Below are 25,543 nucleotides of genomic sequence, written 5' to 3'. Positions count from 1 at the left end.
AAACAATCAAAGTAAGGTGCACTTGCAAAATTTATCAATTTTGGTGTCGAAATTTTTTAAAACAATCAAAGTAATGTCCGCTTGCAAAATAGTCATGAGATGCAATTTTGGTGTAAAAAATTCTTAGAAAGTGAGGTAATCTATTTTTATCTTGAATTATAAAATTTTTAACTCCAATTCAAATCCATCAGGTCTATACACTCATGAAAAAAGCTCATATTTTCTCCATATCTGTATGTTGAGATGATTAATTAAAGGGAAAAGTTTATATAGAGCCGGGGCTCTAAACAATCAAATTAAAACCTACCTCAAAAATTTTCACTAGAAGAGATTGTTTTGATGTCCAAATATCCTGGAATTGATCATCTCGACATCAAGATTCATGGACATGAGAAAAAAATAGATTTCAAGTTTTAGAAATAATGTATTTTGTTTTCAATAGTTTCAAGTTTTCATAGATCAGTTGATCTACACTATTTTTGAAGCTTTAAAATTTATAAGTAAAAATAAAAATATATTCTAATGCTATTACAAAAATTTCCAATGTTAAAATCGTATTTCTCGATACTATTTGAAAGTAAACTCTAATTTGATTGTTTAGAGTGTAGGTCCTATACAAACTCGATCCCTAATTAAATATTTTTAACACAAAAAAAACCCTTGTTTCGATAGATTTTGGAGGTACACCTAGATTCTAGATTTTAAGATCTCGACGACTTTTACTTGAAAATGAAGGGAGATCTGGCCATTTCCGGTTATGTTTAGGATGCCACGTATTTCTTCGAATTTTTCATACGTAAAAACGTTTTTATTAAAAAAAAAAGGCATTTGGCCATTGATTGATTAGTCCTGGCTTTAAAAGTGCAACAGATATCTCAGCTGATAACTCTCGCTTCCTCTCTCTGCAGCCTTTAAGTCTCTTGGGTCAGCAACCCAAGAGAGAGAATTTAAAGGAAAGAAAGAGAGAGTGCAAGAAAGAGACTCAGGGGTACCTGGTTTTGAGGTACTTATCTTGGCCGGGGTTCTCTTTCAAATTCTTATTTTTAGCATTATCTTTGTTTTTGCTTGTTAGATCTAGTACTTCTTGTGGCTACAGGTTCTTACTATAATTTTGGTAAGGATATCATGTTGTATTGATGATGTTGCTTTAATACTGGTTTTTCCTTTTATGGGTTTGATCGGATTTTCATGAAAATTGTGGTGATGAAGTTTTCATGGAGAATTATGATGGAAAACTTTGAGGGTTGATATGAAAGAGGTCTGGTAGTTTCTCAAAAACAGAAAGAAAGAGGTCTGCTTAAATGAACATCCCAAAATTAAATGCAAATGGAAAAACATGTTGTCCTGCATTTTAGCATTTTAAATGTTCACCTCAAAATCTAAATGTATTTGGAGAAACATGATATCTTGCGTTGCTGATGTTTTACTTTTATTAATCAAAATGTTATTGTTTTATGGAGCAGGGATGATAGTATCTCTCTGTTCTTTCTTTTCCTTTTGTGAAGATTTTCTTTGTTTGTTGAGTTGGGTGGGTTGATTCTTTTCAAAAATGAGCTGGGTGGGTTGATGGGATCAAATTTATTGGACAGTTCATGAGACAGAGGAAATTAAGAGGAGTTAATCTTGGAGAGGAATATTTTTTCTTTTTTTAATGTTAAAAATGCGGATTAACTTGATGGGAAATTTCAATTTTTTGTTTTCTATTTCGATTCTGGTAGTTCTCTTGTTTTTCTTCTTCTCTGGTCTCTTCATTTCTCTTATCTTTTATTTTTTCTTTTTACTTTCCGTTTCATCTTTTTTGGGTTTGATTGAATTCTTGATGAAATGTTGTTTTGTTTTCTTTTTTCTTTTTACTTTTCGTTTCATCTTTTTTGGGTTTGAATGAATTCTTGATGAAAGTGTGTTGGAATAACGACTATGAAATGGGGGGAAATTAAGTTTTCATATGAATTAGATTGGCTTCAAACTGTTCTATAGTTAATGTGGAATAAGGTCATTCCACAAAAATCAATCCAATAAGGAAAATTGTAATTTTTGTTAGGTTCTTGATGCATTGCTCTCTCTCTCTCTCTCTCTCTCTCTCTCCCCCCCCCCAAAATAAATAAATAAATAAATAACCTCCTCTCTCTTTCTCTGCATATGTGTGTGTGCATGCACGGTGGGGTGGGGGGTTTGCAGCTTTGTGTGGAAATGGTGGGGTTGACATTCAAATCGATAAATACTGCGGAAAATATGAAAATGGGTTTGATTTCTTTGCTGATAATCTGCAAGAGGGCAATATTCGTCTCTTCGTCATTTTCTATTTTCTTTTCTAATAGACAGTTCATTGTTTTCAGTAGCTTTATGGAAATTTGAAGGATCAGTTAGAATTAGCAGACTAGGTGGTGAAAATTTACTTGATATATGTCAGATCTGGTTCAAACCAATCCTTAAATACTAATTGAAATTGTGTTGGGCATTTTTTCTTTTTGGATTTTGATAAAAACTTTCCTCCTTTTTCTTTTGGAACCTCTGGGATCACATTTGTGGAAAGAACACACTTGAATGCATTATTATTATTTGTTGTTATTGCTTATCATTATCATTATTATTTGTTACTTAATTGTTCAGTAGTTGAAGAATGGCTGAAAAAACAGAATTGCAAGGACTAATTTATAAGAATTTTGTTCTGTTTCTACCAGTTTTAGACTGGCTTGCCTCATTACTATTTGTTTCATGTCATCTGTTCAAGTAAATTCAAGATCAGTAATTAAAATAGAGCAAGAAGGACAAATAATTTGAATATTAATATGTGCTTTTCTGATATTTTCTCTGTCAATGTCATTTCCATGAATTCCATGAAATTATGAGCATATATGAATAAGGAATTGTTCATATATCCAGTTATCATTGATACCGTTCTGAGGAAATTCCCTGGATTGCAAGTTTGAGTTGTTTCAGTGGTATTTGCAGTCTGGTTTCCATTTGGCGTTCTTTGGTTTTCTTCACTTTCTCCTACTGGTTTAGTGACTTAGTATAGCTCAATTTATTTGGTCACTATTTTGTGTTAATTACTAATTGTTTTACACTTGTATAGCTTGTTAAAACAAGACTAATTTCTTAAAAAATAACTAAAACATCTGTGTGTGTGTGTGTGTGTGTGTGTGTGTGTGTGTGAGAGAGAGAGAGAGAGAGAGAGAGAGAGAGAGATTTACAAGGAAAGCAACACGGCAATGCACTTAGAATACGAATTGCCTGCAATTGTTCCAAGGAAAGCAGAATGGCAATGCTCTTAGAATAGGAATTGCTTGCAATTGTTCCAAGGATCATCAAGCTCTCTCTCTGTCTCTTTCTCTCTGTGCATGTGTGTGTGTCTCCCTGTGTATGCCTGTGCAAATTGAGGGGCCTCTTATGGTCCTGCTTTTTAAATTCTCAGGAATCAGATCTTAATACAGATGTTATGTTTCTATTTGTCTCAGATATTTGCACATGCATGTTAGCAATTTACAGCTACTATGCCTTCTTGTGGTTTTTTTATATCGTCATTTTGATCATTATGAGATTAGGCATCTATACATCATAGTTCTGGTATTTCACATTTTATGCCCAAGTGCAACACACAGACATATGAATGTTTATATTTGTGACTTGTATTACTGTTCATGTATGAAATGTAAAGCATGTGACAGCAGCTAGTTTGGTCAGTTTTAACCTTTTGATCCTTTTTTTGCAGGTATTTGATTTGTAGCCAAAAGAGAAAAAGAAAATGAAGGACAAAGACTTTAAGCCTGGTTCTTATCCTGATAGGTGGTCACGGATGGTCCCTTTGACTCTGATGCTTGTCTTACTCTGCGGTCTTTCATTTTATCTGGGTGGCATCTTTTGCTCAGAAAAGCACAAGTTACTAGGGACCGACTTGGCTTTGGCTTTGACCTCTCCATTGAAAGTTGCGCCTCTCTCTTCTCAAACTAAGACGGTCACTTTCCCAGAGTGTGGCATTAAATTTCAAGACTACACTCCATGCACTGATCCAAAGGTATTGACAAATTCATTGTGGCGGGGATGAAGGATCTTTGAGTTGGTTTGAAGAAATCCAGACAAAGTTTTTGATCTAAAGATAGTTGTGTCGTTTTATTTGTTTAGGAAAGAATCTTTTGAAATTATAATTATCTTTGAAAGTAGAGATCCCTAATGGCGTGTTTGTTTTGTAGAAGACGTGATTTTGGAAACCATGTCTTCTAGTACTGTAGCGCTTCCCTGTTTGATAATAGGGAAGTGCTAGTTTTTATTTAAGGATACTGTGACCATAGAACTTGCAGTATCCCACTTCCCTGGAAAACACAGTTTCTAAAACTCCGTCTTCCAAAAAACAAATGCGCCCTAAGGGTTCTAGGCTTCAAAAACTTAATAGAAAATATGCAAAGAACCATGGAAAAGATTCTGGGATGTAACTACTTGAATATGGCTAGGAAAAACCTTCTACCTTATCAGTTTCCACTCTCCACAATGCCACTAGACTCAGTTGGACACAATTGTGTGTGTGTACTATATATAACCTGCTACCTTATCAGTTTCCACAATGACACCAGCCTCAATTGGACACAATTGTGTGTGTGTACATGTATAGGTTACAAATTGGTATTTTATTCCTTCTTATTGACTATGGTATACTTAAATATTATCATGCTATCGATGCATGGATGGATACATGATTAATTAGTATAGTGTTTTCTCGAGAAACAGGTACTTTGAGTTTAATTGATGATTATGTTCGTGAAGATATATCTCATACTACTATACTCGCTCTCTCTCTCTCTCTCTTGCAAACAGAGATGGAGGAAATTTAGTGCTCACCGATTATCCTTAATGGAACGCCATTGCCCTCCAGCATTTGAAAGAAAAGAATGCCTAGTCCCCCCACCTGATGGGTATAAACCACCGATTAAATGGCCCAAGAGCAGAAATGAGTGTTGGTACAGGTAAATTGAGAATATTTGTATCATGTTTCGTGTTATTGCTTGAACTTTGAACTACATTAGCAGCTTGTTAGTATTCGTTTCACTCAGACCTTCATCTTCCATAGAGAGATCACCTTAACATATAGTGATTATTCTTGTTCTCATTTGGAGCCAAAGATTTCATTTGAACTTGTTGCAGGAATGTTCCTTATGACTGGATTAACAACCAGAAATCCAATCAGCACTGGCTACACAAAGAAGGGGAAAAGTTTTTCTTTCCTGGTGGTGGTACCATGTTTCCCAGAGGCGTAGGAGTATACGTGGATTTAATGCAGAAGTTGATCCCTGGAATGAAAGATGGGACCATCCGAACTGCTCTTGACACTGGTTGTGGGGTGAGTTTTAGCCATATCTTGGTCCTCTCTCTCTCTCTCTCTCTCTCTCTCTCTCTCTCCAACACTTAAAAAGTACTTAAATTAACTATGTTGGTATGTCATCTAAGAGGGAAACCTCACAGGCTTGATCACCCATTTGTTACTTGTATTCATTATGGCAATAGAATTAATATTGTAAGAAATCTTCTACAGGTCGCTAGCTGGGGAGGGGATTTGCTAGACAGAGGAATCTTGACTGTGTCCCTAGCGCCAAGAGATAATCATGAAGCGCAAGTTCAATTCGCATTGGAACGTGGCATCCCAGCAATTTTGGGCATTATATCTACGCAGCGCCTTCCTTTTCCGTCCAATTCGTTTGACATCGCTCATTGCTCAAGATGTCTCATCCCATGGACAGAATTCGGTACTGACCTCGTCCCTCCAAATCTTGTTACTATTGTGTCATTAATGTCATTCTTATTTTTCGTAAACTTATATGTTGTTGTTGTTAATAATATTTGTTGGAATGCAGGATGATGATTTCATCAAATGCTACTCCTGAAACAATATATATGGTTTAGAATAAACTTTTCATCACCAAAATTCTTTTATTGTTTTTTGGGATTGTGAGATTCAAACTCCTTTTGAATCGCATAAAAGTTTGAACAAAAGTTCTCGTTAGTTAGAGGTTTTCTTTGTTTCTGGTTTTTACCTCTTCGTGACCAGTGCTAATAAGAAAGGAAATTCTGGAGTTTGTGTGTTCCTTTTGAACGCATTTCCAGATCTATCCCAACATAGAAAAAGTGTACAATAGCCTACTATTGGATTATGATGTATTTTACTCCAACGCTAGATCAACTGTCTGTTCCTTCCGATAGATGGTTGGAGATTAACTGGAATGTCCACGCACACTCAATCTTCAACCACTCGTTCATTGGAATGGATGAAGGAATGTAGCTTAGGCACCATAGCCCATTGGGTGATGCTACACTACCCCTATCAAATATCTAATAGTGTACATGCTATGTCCCATACATATCCAAGAGTGTGGATGCTATTTGTTATTATGCAAATGTCATCCTTTACATTGAGCAAAATAAATTAAGGTCACCCACAACAAAAATAGAATAAAACCATGATCTCAAATTGTGGACTATCATTTGTTTCAGGTGGAGTATATCTACTCGAGATTCATCGAATACTGCGGCCCGGTGGCTTCTGGGTCCTCTCAGGCCCACCTGTGAACTACCCAAACCGATGGCGAGGTTGGAACACGACCATCGAAGAGCAAAAAGCTGACTACGATAATCTCCAAGACCTTCTAACAAGCATGTGCTTCAAATTATACAATAACAAAAATGATATCTCAGTTTGGCAGAAAGCCTCCGATAATGAATGCTATTCTAAGCACAATACACCTGATGCGTATCCGCCTAAATGTGATGATGGAACTGAACCAGATGCTGCATGGTATGTTCCACTCAGGCCTTGCCTTGTTGTTCCAAACAAATACCTCAAAAAGATGGCGTTAAAATCAACCCCAAAATGGCCAGAGCGTCTTCATACTCCTCCGGAGCGTGTCGGCACTGTATCAGGTGGGAGCGCTGGAGCATTTAAGCGTGATAATTCAAAGTGGAAAGTGAGAGTGAAGCATTACAAGACTTTGTTACCGGCTCTTGGAACCGATCAGATAAGAAATGTTATGGACATGAATACTCTATATGGTGGCTTTGCAGCTGCTCTTATAGGGGATCCAATATGGGTTATGAATGTGGTGTCTTCATATTCAGTGAACTCACTTGGGGTGGTGTACGATAGGGGATTGATCGGAACTTATCATGATTGGTGAGATTACATGCTACTGATTTTGGTCCATCTTTGTTGAGTTTCCCTCTTCTTTTTTGACTTTTGGTGAGATTTTAATTATTGTATTAAGTTAGGATTTATCTGTCGGCTCAATGGTCAAGGGAGGAGCCAAATATTTCATGGGGTTTGATTTGGATTTTTCTTGGGGTCTAAGAATTGGAGTTTATTCTCCCAAAAGAGAATGAATTATATTTGATGAGGTTGTTGATAACCTAGCCGCTACTTTTTGTGCAGGTGTGAGGCATTTTCTACATATCCTCGGACGTATGACCTCTTGCATCTTGATGGGCTCTTCACTTCTGAAAGTCACAGGTGATTTTTCTAACACATACTTCTCTATTTTTGGTTAAAAGTATGAATATGCACCTACTTTATAAAACCATCAAAACAGAGCCTAATATTCTTCACTTAGATCTGAGTTTGTACTGCTCATGAGCTTACTGAATTTATGCCATGATTGTTAGTTGTAAATTTGTAGAAAGACTAAATTTCATTCATTTACATAGTTAAGTATGAATATCAATTGGGAAACAAGATTGAAATAGAATTATATATTTGGGGTGACATGAGTATTTATATGATACAATTTCAAAATGATGCTAGAGTTGGAGACTCTTTTTCGTTGATAAGGATATAGTGACCTTGTCCTTTTTACTGGGAATAAATCAGTGACTAATGGTTTTCTGATACCATGATCGACTCACTGATGTCATCATATGCATCTGAATATTCCAATATGAACCTTATGATTATCAGACTCTCTCTCTACAAGTATCAACCTTAAGCCTAAAACGTTATCCGGCTAGCATGTGTTCATTTTTGTGGCTGTGCTGATGCATAGTTGTCTGAATACATGTAGGTAGGCATGTATGCATGGAAGCATTCATTGTGTTTAATCCACAAATTTTCTGCATGCATTAGTATAAAAATTATCCTACTTTTTTAACGATTTATATAAAATGCCAAGTATTGATCTGCTAATTTGCTAATAGGTGTGAGATGAAGTATGTCTTACTGGAGATGGATAGGATCCTGAGACCTAATGGTTATGCGTTAATTCATGAGGCGGACTACTTTATGAACTCAATTTTGAGCATTACCAAGGGTATGAGATGGAGTTGCCAAAAGAAAGACACAGAGTATGGCATGGAGAAGGAGAAGATCTTGATCTGTCAAAAGAAACTGTGGTATTCGTCAAAACAGGTTCAATGAAAGATATGTTTTCTCATACTCACCATGAGATGGGGGGATTCCAACCCATTAACACTACAAGAGAGGGAGAGGGAGAGAGAGAGAGAGACATAACCCAAGAGAGACAGCAACTGGCCCCCTCTGCCAGCATTTGGCGTACACCAATTTGTTAAAATTCTTGGAGATGGAAGATGCCAAAGACGACAAGACGTCCTACAGATTAATATATTTTTAAAAATAATTTGATTCATTACATTCTAGTTTCTTCTTGTATTCTTTGTAAGAACTCAAGGGATGCTCAAGTTGGGACCTTATTTTTTTCGTATAATTTGGGATGCTCAAGGGTTCAATGGCTTCTACGGTAATGTTGTTTTTGGGTTTCAGCTTAAGGGCTGATCTGAAGGTGTAATGAATATATCAGTTTTCATTGTGATTCTTTTCTATAGCTTTTGGATTTTAGTTGCAAGAAATTTCTCGGAGATCTTCAAGAGATGAAAATCTTACGAGTTCATAAGTTGGTAACCAAGGATAATTATTATTTTTGAGTAGTTTGATAAGTGGTCATGTAAATCTGAACACCCAGATGGTGGGATTCCATAGAAACTTAGTAAAACATCGGAAAAGATAGACATATGCTGAAGGCTTGAAAAAAACTCATATCAGAAATTCAGGGAAAGATCAGATGGTCCTTAGCGATGCAATCATAAACACCTGAATCCGTGAAATCCAATCCCTTGATATGTTGGATTCCGAATTTGCTGTGTGAGGGCATTGCCGTATATCTTGAATTCGGAGTTCACTGTAAGGGAAAGATGAGATGACATTTGAACTCGATTATTTTTTTCCACATAATTAGAATTTATTTAAGGGTAGGAACATGAACACGGTTACCAGGGGGTGGAGTTGGATGAATTAAATATCTATCCTACATAATTAAAGTATCCAGCCATATTAAAGAGTAGGGACTCATGACATTCAACGAATCGAGTTTTATACTTATTTTACGAATCGAGTTTTATACTTATTGAGTTTTATACTTATTTTACGAATCGAGTTTTATACTTATTACTGAAGGATATATTACAAATCGAGCTTTATACTTATTACTGAAGGAAATATTACACAGTGGAACTTTAATCATTTTACTTTCTGATCCAATTGAATTTACATTTCTTCCCTCAATAAGCATTTCCGTTGGTGATTTATTTGGAGATATATAATAGGAAATTTATTTAGAAAATTAGAGTTTCCCTTTGGTAAAATCTTTATCTAAATGAAAGAGCTAACATCTCGGATTTATGTAAGAAGATTCTCTACTATGTTAATTTATTTCAACTTCAATGAAAAATTAATTCTGATCCCCAAATGTTAAGGATTATTTATGTATGTTGCCATTTTGAGATTATTTACCTTGCTTGTGCCTCTTGCTTGCACTAACAACTGAGGAGCGCAGGAGAGAAACTAATTCTAGGCCCATGTCTACACTGTAAAAGTTTCTGAACTTTTTAGAAAAGTCTTTTCATTAGGACATATCACATGGTTCAAGTTCAACAGTCCACTATCAACAAGCACCCATAAAGAAGGGGAGAAAAGCTTTTAGATCATCTTTAGTCACTTCAAAGATCATGAAAAAGATTTGGACTAAAAAAAAATTGTACAGTTCCCTTCAATAATAGAGGGAAAGTTGCAATGATCGCCAGAGTTTTTCATGTTTGTAATTTTAATTAAAGAATTAATAGCAGTCCAATGGAGCCAACATGACACTGTCATGTAGGCGTTTCAAATAAAAAAAATAAAACTTGACTATGCCTGAAAAATATGGGGTAAAATGTGTCGATGGACGGTTCTGTCAATCCAAATCGTCCCTTCTTTCTGGAATGCGATAAAAGCCAAAATATTTTGTATTATCACATGTTTTCTTTTTTATGTTTTTTATGGAAAAGTATATAAAGAAACTATTTACTTTAGGACGTGGTTTCTATGTGGCCAAGCCTACACTTCTTAATAAATATATTTTTGAGATGGATTTTGAGGCTTAATTTTTAAGGACATGTAATCTCTAACACGGAGTTCATGAACATGAATAAATAAATAAATTTTAACAACTAAAAATAATAATTCTAATAAGGAAACATTTGGCCTATTAGTTTCCATTGTTTTTAGATAGAACACCTACTTGCATCTATCTTTAAGATGGATGCTTTACACTTTCTGGACTGCATATGTAGCAACCCACATTAAACAATTTTCATTTACTTTTAGTACAAGTGTAGATACTCCCCTTTAAAATTCTGGCTAAGGGAAATCTTAAACCTAGATTCTGAACCCTAAGGACTATACAAGGCCTAATGGACCCCAGTACATATCAACCCAGTTAAATTATCGAAAACTGTTTGAAACCTATCCCAGATCATAGTAGATCTCGAGAGCTTTCCAATGGTCCAAGAATCGTTTAAAACGAGCCTATGGATCAAAAGTTGGAGCAGCATAGGTGCCAAGAAGACAATTTACCAAAATACAGCCGGCTTGGTCGCACACTACATGGCACCTCGGGCCATGTAAGGCGGCTTATGTCGCACACGGATGCATGTCGGGCCACACATCGTGTGACCAAATGGGCCCGGGATGGTGAGGACCTTTTCCAAAAAATACTGGATTAATCAAATTAGTTGGTTTTATCTGAATATTCCAGAAATTTTGAAAATCCAAGACTTTTTAACTAAATCAAGACTTTACGAGTAATTGCAACCTCTTTGTAATAAAATATTGGAATTGTATACAATGAGACAATTACCTTTGATACAAGATGGTCACAATTACTTACAACCATCCAATGTGAAGTTTGATGGCTTGGATGTGTCACAAAGTTTGAGAATATTTCTTTTGAAGTTTGAGCTTGAATTGCCGCAATAATCAGTATTAATGGCTAACCTTGTACCAAAGATAAATGGTCTCATTCTATACTTTCCCATAAGTACTATAGAGAAACTTTTTTCCCATAAGTACTATAGAGAAACTTTTTATATGTTCCTTCCATGTATAAAAGATGGAAAGATACACGCCTGTGCGCTTCTGCCATTCGTGTGATTGTTCTCAGCTTTAAGTGTCTTTTTTCTAATTTATATGAATTATTCAATTGAAAATTGCATTGGTTTTGTGTGTGTGGGTGCCGTATAGTATTCTAGGTCTCTTATATGTATGTTGCATTATGTCTCTCTTTATATATATTGGATTGTGTGTCTTTAATCATGTAGTTGTCTTTGTATTTGTTGGTTTTATGTGTGTCATACGCTTCTTATTTGCTATTTTGCAGCCCTTTTTTTTTTTTTTTTTTTAATATATATGCAGGCTGTGTATCGGTTTTCAATTTTATGCAAATGGCTCAAGTCTATTGCAATAAAAAAGCTATAAAGTATAGAGAAAATAGAATGAACAATGCTTCTCTTTGGAGATGGAAATGAACAAAAAGAGTTACAATTAGAGGACGAAGAAAGCAAACGATGATGCCATTTGAGTGGGTACCTAACCTACCCCGAAAGAAGATGTTCAAATTAGGAAAATTTATACAATGAGACTATTTATTTTTTATACAAGGAAGTCAGAATCTTCATTAATGGTTAGAATTGAAATCAGGTAGTTGAAGATGTGCCATTGTTTAGATACAAAATCCAAAATAAAATAAAATTTTACATTTAATAGCTAAAAGTGCTTGTGACGTCCTTGTATAAAAAAACAAATGGTATAGTGATTTATAATCCTCCAAATCAGCCTAAAGTTCCTTAAATGGTAAAGTAAAAGCCGTAAGATTTCCTTCACCCATGGGAGGATATTGTCCATTTTCTCCCTCAAGCAAAATACATGCTATGGATACTTTTTGATTCTCAAATTTTGGATATGTGACCTTTACTCCTAGAATAATCTCGACAAAATAAAAAAAATAAAAAAAAAAACCGCTTATGAACTAAAAAAAATTTATTCCTCAAGATTGAATAAAGACTATCAAATCTTTGAAGGGCTAGATCTAACCGTCACAAATCTTAAAATTCAAAGTTTTTCTTTCAAAAAAAGATATTATAGTAATTATTATACTTTTTCCAAAGATTTAGACTAAAAAGTTCCCTTAAGTAGATGTTTTGAGTGAAGGAGGAGGTGCACAGTATGGACGCATAGTACATGCCCTGAAATTCACATAAACCGTAGGAAAGTTTCATGCTTAAAACGAGATAAAAAGGACACGGGTGGGCAATTGGAAGAGTTAAAAGGGCACGAATGGGAAAATGATAAAAGACAAGAAGAAGAAAAATAAAACCAATAAAGAGCAAAGAATCAGACCTGCCGGATTCAAACCAGCGACCTAAGGATTACTCTGCACCACTGCAGTCCTCCGCTCTACCAACTGAGCCAAGGTCGGTTTGTGAATAATTTATGTGAATATTTTTATATTACATAAACAACAACTGTCGTTTAGATCTCAAACAAGGTAATGGGTATAAACTGATGGGAAATCATTCCAATTTCAATGGCTAGAAATTTATTTTTTTATTTAAATTTTTATTTTTATTTAATACTTTTATCTTAGATAAAAGCAACTGACGTATAGATCTCGAGTATGATCATGGGTATAAACTGGTGGGAAATCATATGCCAACTTCAATGACTAGAAATTGATTTTGTTGTTCAATTTTTTCGTTTTATTTACATATTATTTTTGGCTTAAATTTGGGATGTAAATACGTTTTTATAGAGCGCATTGAATAAAAATAATAAAAAAATATTTTGAAGAAAAAATGGGCCTAAATATCTTGAAAGTTATGCGGGTATCTTGATCAATTTTTTGTTCAAAATAAATTTAATTTTTTTGTTGATTACGCTAGCCAACTCCAAATAATTAGGATAAATTGATGAATTTTATTGATTGCACTAAAGATGATTTAATGTTATCAAATTTCTACCTCAATATGATTGTAAAAAAAATAAAAAAACAAAGTTACTTTATGGCCTTTAGACCTAAACTGGAGGGTATTTGTGCACCCTTCAATATCTGAATGTTCAAGAAAAACGTTGTTCGACTTGGAATCCAAAGGGGAATGCCCTCCATCCTTAGACTGTTTTCAGCTCGAAATCAGTACATCATCGTGTCAGAACAATTGGGGGAGTCTATTTTTGAGAGCCAAGAATTTAGAAAACTCTCTCGAGTTCTAACTATTTTCAGCTCTATAAAAAATATATTTTTTGAAATCCGGCATTTAAGTTGTTATTCCTCACTTCTTGCCTATTTATCCTAACTCAAAACGTTATTATATATCTTGGATTAAAATCTTTTTCATGGATATCAAATGCTCAAAATATGAGGGGTTTAAGAAAAATTGGGTTGAATATGTCAAGAATAGCAATTTGAGCATTATTTTAACAATCTAATTGTAAAAATATGATTTAGACCGAGTTAATCAAAGTTGTTCCAGCAACCATATGTGAATGATCACTTACAGAGTTCAATTAATCGAAGGACTCACCCGGGTAACTCGGGCTTGCCAACCTGGTGAGCCTGATTATCATTGAATTGGATGTCCAACTCAAGAATATTAAAAAAAATTAAAAAATTATAAAAAAAATCCAAAAAATAAAAAATATATTTATAATTTTTTTTTATGTGTTTTATCATTTTGGCAAAGGTTAGAAAATATTTCATTCATAAATATTTATTTATACATTTTTTATCTTTTATGGATTATTTTGAAAATAACTCAAGTCATAAACTGATTTTTCAATATTCTTTTTTTTTTTTTTTTTTTACTATTTTTAACCTCATTTATATGTTATTTTCTTAGTTTTAAAAATACATTTTTATTTTTTGGACTTTTTTGTATTTTTTTTAAATTAACACATTTTTTGCCCAGCCAATACCCGCCCGACTTGGACCAGTGAACCGGACTAGTTCCGGGCACATGGCCGGTTTCCGTGGCCAATTGGTGCAATAGAAGGTTATTTTCTAAATAAAGACTTGAATAAAATAATGATATACATTATTAGGTTTATTCATATCTTATATAAACTTGATTGATATTGTTTCCTATCTTTTGCAAATGCAAATTAAAATTTTAGGGAATTAATATCTATATGGGTTGCTTGTTGGTCAAGCCAGGAGTACAAGAAAGCCTGTATAAGGCCTTGCCTTGATGTAAGTTGGTTTTGTGTGCATGGTTCAAGAATGAGTAATCTTCTCGATGAAGGAAGCTAAGAGAACGAACCTTTTAAAAGACGAAGCCAAGAGATATTCTCTTGAAGAAAGAAGGAAGCCAAGAGAGATCCTCATGAAGTGAGGAAGACAAAAGAGAAAGCCTCAAACAGGTAAGATACTAATCGTGTTCTTATTTAGTATACTTCGAGAGAAGAGAGAAGAAAGGGATCAGTCATCTTGATCAATTGCTATTTTTTAGAAGATTGGTATTTTTACTAAATATTGTAATCATCATTGTTTAGGGAATTTCTTTACCTTGTTCCTCATGAATATATCCTTTTGGAGTTAATCATGTAAATCTTTGTATTCTTGTGGTGTTATCGTTCATCATCATCATATTAAATCTTTTCCCAACTTGTTAGGGTCAACTACATGAATCATGGTTCGTAATTCTACTCTATTAAAGGTCATACCTTCAGTGATGTCATAAGTCCTCCTATCTTTTCTTACTACTTCCAATCATATCCTTTTGGGCCTATCCTTTGCCCATACTGATATGCACCACAAATGACCAGCCCACCTAATTCTATTTTCTCTTGTCTTATAAACTATTGGTGTCACACTTAAATTCTTCCTATTGTATTTATTTCGAACTATATCTTTTCTTGTCTTGCCACTCATCCATCTCAACTGCATTCATTTTATGGGTATGTGGTTTTTTGATCGTCCAACATTCCACACCATAAAGTACAATTGGTTTCGCAGAACTTGCCCTTCAGCTTCATTAAAATGCAGCGATCATATAAAACTCTGGGTGTACATCTTCACTTTGCCCATTTAGCTCTAGTTCTATATGCGACATCCTTCTCAATCTCTCTATGTTTCTGGATTATTGACCTAAGATATCAAAAATACATTCTTTTTGGTATTTATTGGTCATCAATCTTAACTACTTTCTTGTCTCTATTCTTATTATTACTAGACTTGCATTCTTTAAACTCTATCTTAGGCCGGCTAATTTTAAAGTCATTTAAGTTCTAGAGTATTCCTCAAAAGTTCTAATTTTGTGTTGATGCTTCGGGCTGATAAATCAAAACTATGTCATCCGCGAATAACATGCACCATGGGACCTCATCTCGTAAGTGCCTAGTTAAGTCGTCTATAACTAAGACTGTGATGTGTGGGCTCAATGCATACATTCTTATGCTTTATTTCTCATGTTCGTGTTATGATTTGTACTAGCAAATTTTGTTTCTTGCAATACACAATTTCAGTGAGATCCAAAATTCAGGATTCTTCTCTCTGCGTATAAGAAAATTCTTAAATCCTGATCGAGGAGAAACATAGAAATACCCCTAATTGATCATGATTGGGAACATTGGGCTGGCAAAAGGCCAAACTATAAGGAACTAAGGGTACTTTTGTTATTTAGCAGTTTCCTTTTCCCAACTCTAAATAGCTAAAGATGTTTTCATAATTTGATCAGAGCCACTAAAGTTGTGCCAACTTCCTATAATACATTGTATATTCGGGTTTCCAAACTTAAATAGGGGTGATTAGGAATTTTTTTAACTAACTTTTAAAGAAGGGTGTGGTTTCTGTACGGTTGCAAACCTTGAACAATCCAATTAAGGCGCACCCCCAAAATTTTATCATATCATGTAAATTTGGTGTAAAAAATTATTAAGATTATCTGAAAATCTATTTTCATATCTAAATATAAAATTTTAAACCTCAAAATGGTTCAAATCAAGTAGATCTACAAATATATGAAAATCTTGAAAATTGACGGTTTATATAATGTGTTCCAAGATGCACTATTTTTGTGACTCAAAATCTTTTTTTCTGTTATTTTAATATATCTCGACGTCGAGATGATCAATTAGAGGTTTTTTCAACATTAAAACAACATTTTCCAATGGATTTTTTAGGTGCATCTTTAATTCTACATCTTAAAATTGCAATCTTACATAAACTTTTTCCTTTTAAAAAATGTATTGTTACAAAATCAAACTTCAAAAGTAAACCGAATTTTTTGAGTGCTTTATTGATTTTGTATAATAATTTGAGGCTTCTAATTATTTGTTGCCTGTTCGAATCATGCTTAGTTTGATATTGAAGAAACCTTGGGTTTTCTCAATTTCCAAAACTAAGGTTTCCTTAGGGAATTCTGACCCTAAATGATACTGATTAATTCTACTTAAATTTCATAGTTGCTTCTTGGTTCCCTCTTTCATCTCGGACGCGATTGGAAAACTGGATACCGCTGAGAGAGCTTCATTAATGGCGAGAAAAACCAGTGTTTTGACCCTAATAATTCACCAACACGGCTCAAGATTTTAAAATAACATGTGTTGTTGAAATGATTAAAAGACAGTAGATTCATAGCAAAGAGAAAGTAGGGCAAGAAAACAGTCTGGAAACCACCTCGAATGGGAGTTTTTTTATTAAAATTTGATGGAGGTTCAGTGGTGATGGTTGTGAAGATTATAATGGCAACTTTTATGAGAGAGAGAGAGAGAGAGTTTTTCTCAAAAGAAACGAGCAAGCTTTTCAGTGCATGAACTGTCCTTTTTACTGCATGAACACTCTGTCACGGTCACGATCACGATCACTCTTTCTTTTGAATGAGGGCCCACCATAAGCAAGATAGGGGCTCACGTTTTCATTACTTATCTATAAGAAACATAAAAGCAAAAAGATTTTTTACTCCCTCGGGTTGTATGCATACTACCACAGCAAAATTCAATCAAATTTTGCGATGTAATCTATCAATTCACATACAAACATCAATAAAACATTTTTCAAATTCTACACTCGATTCACTTGGTCGGAACAGGGATTCCGACATGCTATTACATATTATATCATGAGTGAGCCCATTAGTCTTTATATTTTTTTTCATTACTTGTAGCCGAACATGAGTGAGGCCATTAGTTTTTATATTTTTTTCCATTACTTGTAGCCGAACATAATTCGTTGGAAAAAGATTTATATTTTTTTTCATTACTTGTAGCCGAACATAATTCGTTGGAAAAAGATTTTGACAATAATGATGATGTACACTCTATTGACTTGAAAAATATGATGTTTCAAGATTGAAAACAGACTATTCAATTTGAAGGTGAGACGTAAAGATTATAAAATTCATTTTCAATTTTTCTTTCAAAAGTAATCATCTAGTGATTCTTATGTGGTTCTAAAATATTCAAATTGAAAAAATCTTCCCAAGTGGTATTTTGATCAATGGAGTGGGTGAACCACTTGCTTCCACATACTATGCATGCTTGTTGATAGTTATGGCAACTCCAGATATTGAGTTTTGTATTTTGTATGTTACAAGATATTAAGTTCCCGATATTGAGATTTCTATTTCGTGGGATTACAAGTGTATGATATTTGTTTCATATTGGAGTTAGATTATGAATCTGCCATTTCAAATAAATAAAAGAAACCAGAAAACTGACTTAATAAGCTAATAGCAATTTTTGTTTCTCTCTCTAAAAGACACAAAACAACCAAAAAACCCCAATGAGAATTTTTGTTTCTCCCTCTAAAAATAGCCAATAACTTGTTGGTTTTCTTCAAACTAAATCTTACAAATATTGCATAGAAGTATTTTGAGCTTAAATACGCACAAAATAATGTGCAAACAAGGAGGCCATGTAACAATTTGCATACCAAATAATTATTCAACGAGGTAAGCACATTATCCAAAGCAATTAAAAAGATCTGGACTTTCTCTCACCTTCGAAGAAGGCCACTTGCACACCCAAAAAAACAAAAAAAAAAAACGATAAAGTCGTCGGCCTCAATTGCCTCAAAGCAGTTTGCTAACTCTTGCAAACCAAAAATAATTCTTTGCAAAGTGAATGGCGATGCAAGGTAGAAGATAGGGCAAGGTGCAAGCACCAAGGTTATGTAAATGGAAGGCAAGTAAATAGAATTTACAATAAAGGAAATAGTGAAAAAAGAGAGAAAAAAAAAAAAAGATGTATACATTGTTCGGCAATAGTGCTTATATCCATAAAGGGTAAATCAGTATCCCATTAATAAAGTTACTTTAGTTTAATAGAATTACAATTCTTGTCTTTTATAAAACAAATATCATACAATTGTAAACCTACAAAATAAAAAATTCAATATAAAAAATTTAATATCTTGTAATATGCAAGATAAAAAAGTCAATATCCCGTCACCATAACTGTTTTTACATGGAAGTTTTTACAACAAAAAGTTTTTACATGGAAGTTTCCCCCCAAAAAAGTTTCTGATTGTTTTCTCAAAATTGGAATTACTGAAGACATATAAAACTAAAGAAAATGATTATAAGTTCCTGTTGTTTAGACTGTTCGCAAGTTGGGCTCAAGACTGGGCCCCCCCAACCCAATATTATGTAGGGGAGCCCGGCTAGGCCCATTAATAACCCTACTCTCGCAGGAGCATATCTTAAATTTTGGAGTGGAACATATGGCCCCAAGGCCCCAATGGGACCAAAATAAAAAATAGCACATGACAAAATAAAGCAAAAGCGATTAGACTCTCCAATGGGACCATATTTTTAAGGGTGGGGTTTGTACAAAGTTGTGGGCATGAATAATCAAAGTAAGGCGCACTTTCAAATAGTGTCAATGATGTCGATTCAGTACCAAAGATATTTATGGTGACCTACAAAGTTATTTTCATATCTAGTTATAAAATTTAAAGCTTCGAAAATAATGTACGTCAGACATATCTATAACCAGTAAAATATCTTGAAAATTGACGGTCTAGATAATGCATTATGAGATGTACTATTCCAGTACTTGAAGCCATATATATATATATATATATATATATATAGGAAGATACTACTGTTAGCCCAAGGGCTAACAGGAAGATATGAGCAGAACTGCCCAGATTGAATCTAGTCCGATCTAACGGTCACGACCTCATTTCGTGTTTGAATTTTAGTTTTTCTTTTACAAATCCAAATCACTTGAAATTTTAGGAATGTATTCTTCTCATCAAGCCACACCTAATAAAAATATAAAAACAATAATCCGTAGACACAAAATTGACCAAAATACCCCTGAAACTTTACAGGGGTATTTGGATCAATTTTTTTCATGTAAAATATTGTTTTGATATTTTTTGAAGATTCACCTATTTTTTATGAACATACGGCTAAACTTTTAAGTGATTTGAATTTATAGAAAAACAAATTAAAATTCAAATGCTATCAGGCATCAGTGATCATCAGATTAGCTCAGATTCAATTTGGGCAGTTAGGCTCATATCTTCCTGTTAGCCCCTAGGCTAACATGAAAATTTTTCATAAATAAATAAATAAATATATATAAAATCCCAAGGTCAAGATGATTGGATTTGAGGGTTTTTTAGCATCGAAAAAACTTCTTTTAGTATATTGTTGAGGTGCGCCTTAATTTGGTTATTTAGGGCTTCAACCTTATATAAAAATTTTCTTGTTTTTAATTCTCTCTTTCGAGTAAAACTTGTCTAGGACTGCTTTCAAGACCCCAAGTTTCTAGGGTGATAACCGCCTCAACCTCCCAACTACCACCATAAAAAAATAAAATAAAATAAAAACAATGTAAAAGCTTTAAATGCCTGGAAAAATAACGTTTCAAAATTACGCAAATATGGACTAATTTTTTGATAGGTAGATAAAACCCGAAATAAAAAAATTTAAATGCTTGTCCGACAAAAATCATCCAAAAAGTACTTATGTTGCCTTGGGAGATTAAAAAAAAATATAAATGAAAGTAATGAGAAAAGATGTGGTCACTTATAAATTTACACATGGAGTATGATCCTTGATAGAATACAATGCAATCCTTGATAGAATACAATGCAGGTACAGAACTCGTATAATAGACCTCGAATAAATGAAGTAAGGTTAAGATAATGATGACAATAATGAATAATTAAATTTATTTTAAAAAATCGACGCAGGTATCTCTTTTTGGTAATTAAATATCCATTAGGTCTTAATCTTATTTTCTTTTGGAGGAAAAGATACACCCACTATCCACTCGTGTCATTTCAACTTTTTGCACGTGTGAGTGATGAGTACTCGATGCGAGAGAACGAAATGAAAGCTTAAGTTTTACGGTTTTACCCTTTTCAGTCATGCCTTGCACGTGTAATTCACCAGCACCAGATGAAATCAGACTTACGTAGTTGGCGCTAAGTGCCACATCTTTTCGTCCATTCAAATTGGGCCACAAATCCACAATTTGTGTTCATCATAAGCTCAACTTTTGCATTATCTGGGAATATATCACTAAATGGTCCAAATCATAGGTACACAATATGACGTTTTAATTTTATTGTCAGCAGAAGATTTTTTATTTATTTATAAAAAATAAAAAAAAATTATCTTATCTCACCAAATTTCAAGTCAAAAAAAATACCGTGGCCAAATGAGAAGGAATCTAACCTATTATACTCATGTTCTTGAATCCAATTTTGTGAATATCTTTCTATGTAATTAATGCTGTATGTCATGCTATCATGCGACCAAGGGAGCAACAGCTGGGAGGCTGATTATGCTTTTCGATCGAAAAAGGATAGTCAGCTTTAGGGAGGTTGATGTCTCAACATAACATATCAACTTCCATTATATTAAAAAATAAAATAAAAAAAATAATGAACCTTTTTTTCATAGTGTACACTTACTTTTCCATGAAAAATAAATATTTTAAAATTTTTGAAATATATCCAACAGCACCATATAGTTATTTAAAATGAAAAAGAAAATTTGAGTTCTAGACATTTACATCTGATCATCCAAAAATTAAACTATTTAATTTTAGGATATTACTTTGTCAGGATATTTGCCTTTTCTTTTTTTGAGATTGGTCTACAGGTTAAAGAGTTTTTTTTGTTTTCCTTGCTCCTTTTTTTTTTTTTGGTAACGGTCTATTGCTAGGGGTGAGAGGAGGCAATGCAAACATAGAATCTATTCATATTATCAAAGGGGATTGTCTACAAAGAGATCATTTAACTCTCCATATGGATGTCACAATCAATTTTGTCCCTTAAATTTCAAAATGGGTAAGTGTAAGAGTGTTGATCAATAGATACAGTTCCAAATAAACAATTCTCGAACTTCATGCCTCATCCTAAACTATCCAATTTGCTATCTAATGAGTGAAAATGATTGTAACCTCCATGTACAACAAAAAAACGATCTCTTTATCGACAATCCCAAAAGTAAGGTAAATACATTGTTGAAAAGAATGTTTAGCGGAACCCTCAAGCAATAAACTATATTTTAACGACCCTACGTTTTGCGAAAGCAATCCACTCATCCCAGTGAAAGATGTATGTCAGTGCCAAAACTCTTATCATGGCCGAAAATTTTATTTTTCACCCTTTATAATAAAACTAAAAGCTACGAAAATGGTGCAAATACATCAGATCTATAAGAATGTGAAAATCTTGAAATAAGATGGTCTAAATAAGTGTTACAAGATACATTATTTTTAGGACTTGAAAATCGATTTTCCATATATATATATATATATATATATATTGAGGTTAAGATAATCAATTAAAGAATTTTCTAACGATGAAAAATCTTCTTAAGATGGGATTTTATGGTGCACCTTCCTTACTTCTATGTACAAGGTTGACAGCTTGTATAAACGTTTTCATTTAACATGCTAGATGGGCACATGTACATAAAAAATACAAGTGATAGGAGGCTGAGGTTTTTATAAGGTGTCAACTGCATACTATTGAAGTGAGTTATACATCAAAACTATGTAAAAAATGTAGTTTCGGTGCTGCAAAGTCTTGCAATGATATGAACATCTATTTTTTTTCTAATTATGAAATTTAAAGTTCTAAAAATGGTGTCGTTTAAGCAGATTTATAAACACTTAAAAATGTTGAAAGTGAACTATCGAGATAATATATTAGAAGATGAACTGTTTTTAGGACTAAAAATCCCATTTTTTTCATGTCGCTGAATGTCAAGGTTGAGATGACTGAGTTCAGGGTTGTTCCAGCATTGGAACAACCTCCTCTAATAGGTTTTTAGGTGCAGTTTATTTGTACAATATAAGATTCACACCTTATATATAAACTTTTTCCATATTACAAATGTACTTAAATTTTCAAAAATAAAAAATGTGTTAATTTATTGAAAAGCCATTCTGGACTCGACATATCAGGGACGAGTACGTGTCCAGCTTTTTGCCCGTCAAGGTCTCCATCTAGCTACAATTATTGGAGCTCTCGGCCTTAAATGTTTTTTATGTTGGGAAAACTTTATATAGAGCTGGGGTTTTAAACAATCAAATTAGGGCCTACCTAAAATATTTAACTAGAAGAGGTGTTGATGTGCAAATATACTCAAATTGATCATCTTGATATCAAGATATATGGATATGAGAAAAAAATGAATTTCAAGTTTTGAAAATAGTGTATTTTGTAATAAATTTTTGGACCATCAATTTTCAAGATTCTCTTCGACCTATCGATCTACACTATTTTTTAAGATTTAAATTTTATAAATAAGAATAAAAATAGACTTTAAGGTTATCATAAAGATTTTTAATATTGAACCAATATTTTTCTATACTATTTAAAGGTAAGCTCTAATTCAATTGTTTAGAGCCTAGGCTCATACAAATGGCACCCTTTTATGTTTAGGATGCCACCTTATAATGTAGAACTACATATACCCTTCCAAAGTCCATGAGAAAACGTACTTTTAATGTTGAAAAACCCTTTGACCGGTAATCTTGACATCGAGACGTATTATGATGAAAAATAAAATGATTTTAAGTTTAAAAAATAATGCATTTTACAACAAATTATTTACACCGTCTATTTTCAATAGTTTTATATGTTCTCTACTTGATTTTAACTATTTTTGAAATTTAAAATTTTATAATTAGATAAAAATATAAATTTCGAGATAATCCTAAGAACATTTTACATCAAAATTATACACCATGATGAAATTTGAAGGTGCACCTTACCTCTACACGTACGGAAGCACCCGTTTGCCAACTGCACGCTATCTTTTTATCATTATTTTGGAAAACATATATGGGTGTGGTTTTTATAAGGTTGCAATTTTAAACAATCCAATTAAAGTGCACCTCCATATTTTATCAAAACAAATAATTTTGGTGTAAAAAATTCTTAGGATTATGTGAAAATATGTTTTCATTTCTAATTATAAAATTTTGAACTCCAAAAATAGTTAAAATAAAGTAGGTCTATAAACATATGAAAATCGCGAAAATAGATGGTCCGGACCAATGGTTTAAAAAACGGATCGGTGACCCGGATCGGGCTTCTAAAAAACCGATTCGGATCGGCGAATCGGCGATCCGGATCTGGAATCGGGTGAATCGGTCATAATAGAGCTTAAAAAAAATTCGAAAAAATTATTAAAATTCATTATAAATATTGGTTTTTAGGAATTCAATAAAAAATGAGGGTACTTCATTAAGAATTTTCATGTTTTTGAATGAATATGCGAATATTGATATGTTATTTTCCTGCATGAACCACCATTCAGCATTTAATTTACAGTATTTCGTGCTCATCCCTACACTGTTGCTGTTGGGACTCGATATGTGAATAATATGGCTGGGATAGGGTGGCCTCAGAATCATCATCTCTCTCGTTTTCTCTTTGAATAATATGGATTAAAAAAAAAAAAACAAATTTTCAAAAAAATCGATCATGGATTAAAAAAAAAATCACAAATTTTCAAAAAATTCTATCATGGATTACAAAAAAAAATTCGATCATGGATTAAACAAAAAAAATCACAAATTTTCAAAAAATTCAATCATGGATTACATAAAATTCGATCATGGATTACATAAAATTCGATCATGGATTACAAAAAAAAACAAACAAAAAAAACAAACAAAAAAAAACAAAAAATTCAATCGTGGATTACAAAAAAAGAAAAAAATAGTTCGATCATGGATTACAAAAAATTCAATCATGGATTACAAAAAACTCTATCATGGGTTACAAAAAAAGCAAAAAACAAAAAATTCAATCATGGATTACAAAAAAAAAAACAAACATTTCGATCATGGATTACAAAAAAAAAACAAACATTTCGATCATGTATTACAAAACATTCGATCATGGATTACAAAAAATTCTATCATGGGTTACAAAAAAAAAAAAATAAATAAAAAAATCGATCATGGATTACAAGAAAAGAAAACAAACATTTCGATCATGGATTACAAAAAATTCTATTATGGGTTACAAAAAACCAAAAAATTCGATCATGGATTACAAAAAAACAAAAACAATTCGATCATGGATTACAAAAAAATCGATCAAGTATTACAAAAAAATCTATCATGGATTACAAACAAAAAAAAAAAAAAAATTCCGTACGGAATCGCCGATTCACTGTTCGGACTCGCCCATTCCGTACAGTGAATCGACGATTCACTGTACAGAATCATCCGGTTCTCTCTAGAACCGAACAATTTCCGATTTTTAGGCGATCCGGTCCCCTTTTCACGATTTCCGAGTCGAACCGGGCGAGTCCGGTTCGACTCGACGTTTTTTAAAACGCTGGTCCAGACTATGTATTGCAAGATGCACTATTTATGAGACTCAAAGTCTTTTTTTTTTCCTTTCTTATTTATACATCTCGATGTCAAAATAACCGATTAATGAGTTTTTTAGTATTAAAATAGCTTTTTCCAATCGATTTTTGAAGTGCACCTTTAATCCTACATTTAAGATTGCAACCTTATACAAATATTATCCTTTCAAGAACGCCATGGATTCCCATTTAACCCTCAATGCCAAATGGATTGGCGATCTTTTATTCAGTATTCAGGGAGTCGGATGAGCCTACTCGGCCTCGGCCAAGGCGAATTCCTAGGGGCCAACTTGCACTTGCTAAAACTTATTAAAAACTCATTAATTTTGTTAAAAATTTAATATATGATTTATAAATATATTTTATTTATTATAATTTTTTTATACTT

The 25,543-nt window shown here is 33.3% G+C and overlaps 1 protein-coding gene, 1 long non-coding RNA gene and 1 other non-coding gene across 3 annotated transcripts; 2 read left to right on the top strand and 1 right to left on the bottom strand.

The window, feature by feature from the left end:
- Positions 1–573: 573 nt before the first annotated feature.
- LOC18443948 (putative methyltransferase PMT21) lies at positions 574–8,804 on the top strand. The gene is made up of 8 exons (XM_088860857.1): positions 574–1,003; positions 3,713–4,015; positions 4,810–4,958; positions 5,137–5,332; positions 5,525–5,735; positions 6,481–7,156; positions 7,412–7,489; positions 8,170–8,804. Exons 2-8 carry the CDS (start codon positions 3,746–3,748, stop codon positions 8,387–8,389), a joined length of 1,800 nt encoding a protein of 599 aa, XP_088716983.1. The 5' UTR covers positions 574–1,003; positions 3,713–3,745; the 3' UTR covers positions 8,390–8,804.
- A 3,890-nt stretch (positions 8,805–12,694) lies between these two features.
- On the bottom strand, positions 12,695–12,779 carry TRNAC-GCA (transfer RNA cysteine (anticodon GCA)). Its single transcript is given in 2 exon segments — positions 12,695–12,730; positions 12,743–12,779. It is a non-coding gene; the product is annotated as a tRNA-Cys (tRNA).
- On the top strand, positions 12,716–14,904 carry LOC148782898 (uncharacterized). Its single transcript, XR_016051292.1, has 2 exons — positions 12,716–12,774; positions 14,511–14,904. It is a non-coding gene; the product is annotated as an uncharacterized LOC148782898 (long non-coding RNA).
- The last annotated feature ends 10,639 nt before the right edge of the window (positions 14,905–25,543 follow it).

This window comes from Amborella trichopoda, chromosome 3 (assembly GCF_054954075.1).
Source record: "Amborella trichopoda isolate Santa Cruz 75 chromosome 3, AtrichopodaSantaCruz75HAP2 v2.0, whole genome shotgun sequence".
Classification (NCBI taxonomy): domain Eukaryota; kingdom Viridiplantae; phylum Streptophyta; class Magnoliopsida; order Amborellales; family Amborellaceae; genus Amborella; species Amborella trichopoda.
Note: the sequence above shows the minus strand (reverse complement) of the source record. Positions and strands in the feature narration are given on the sequence as shown.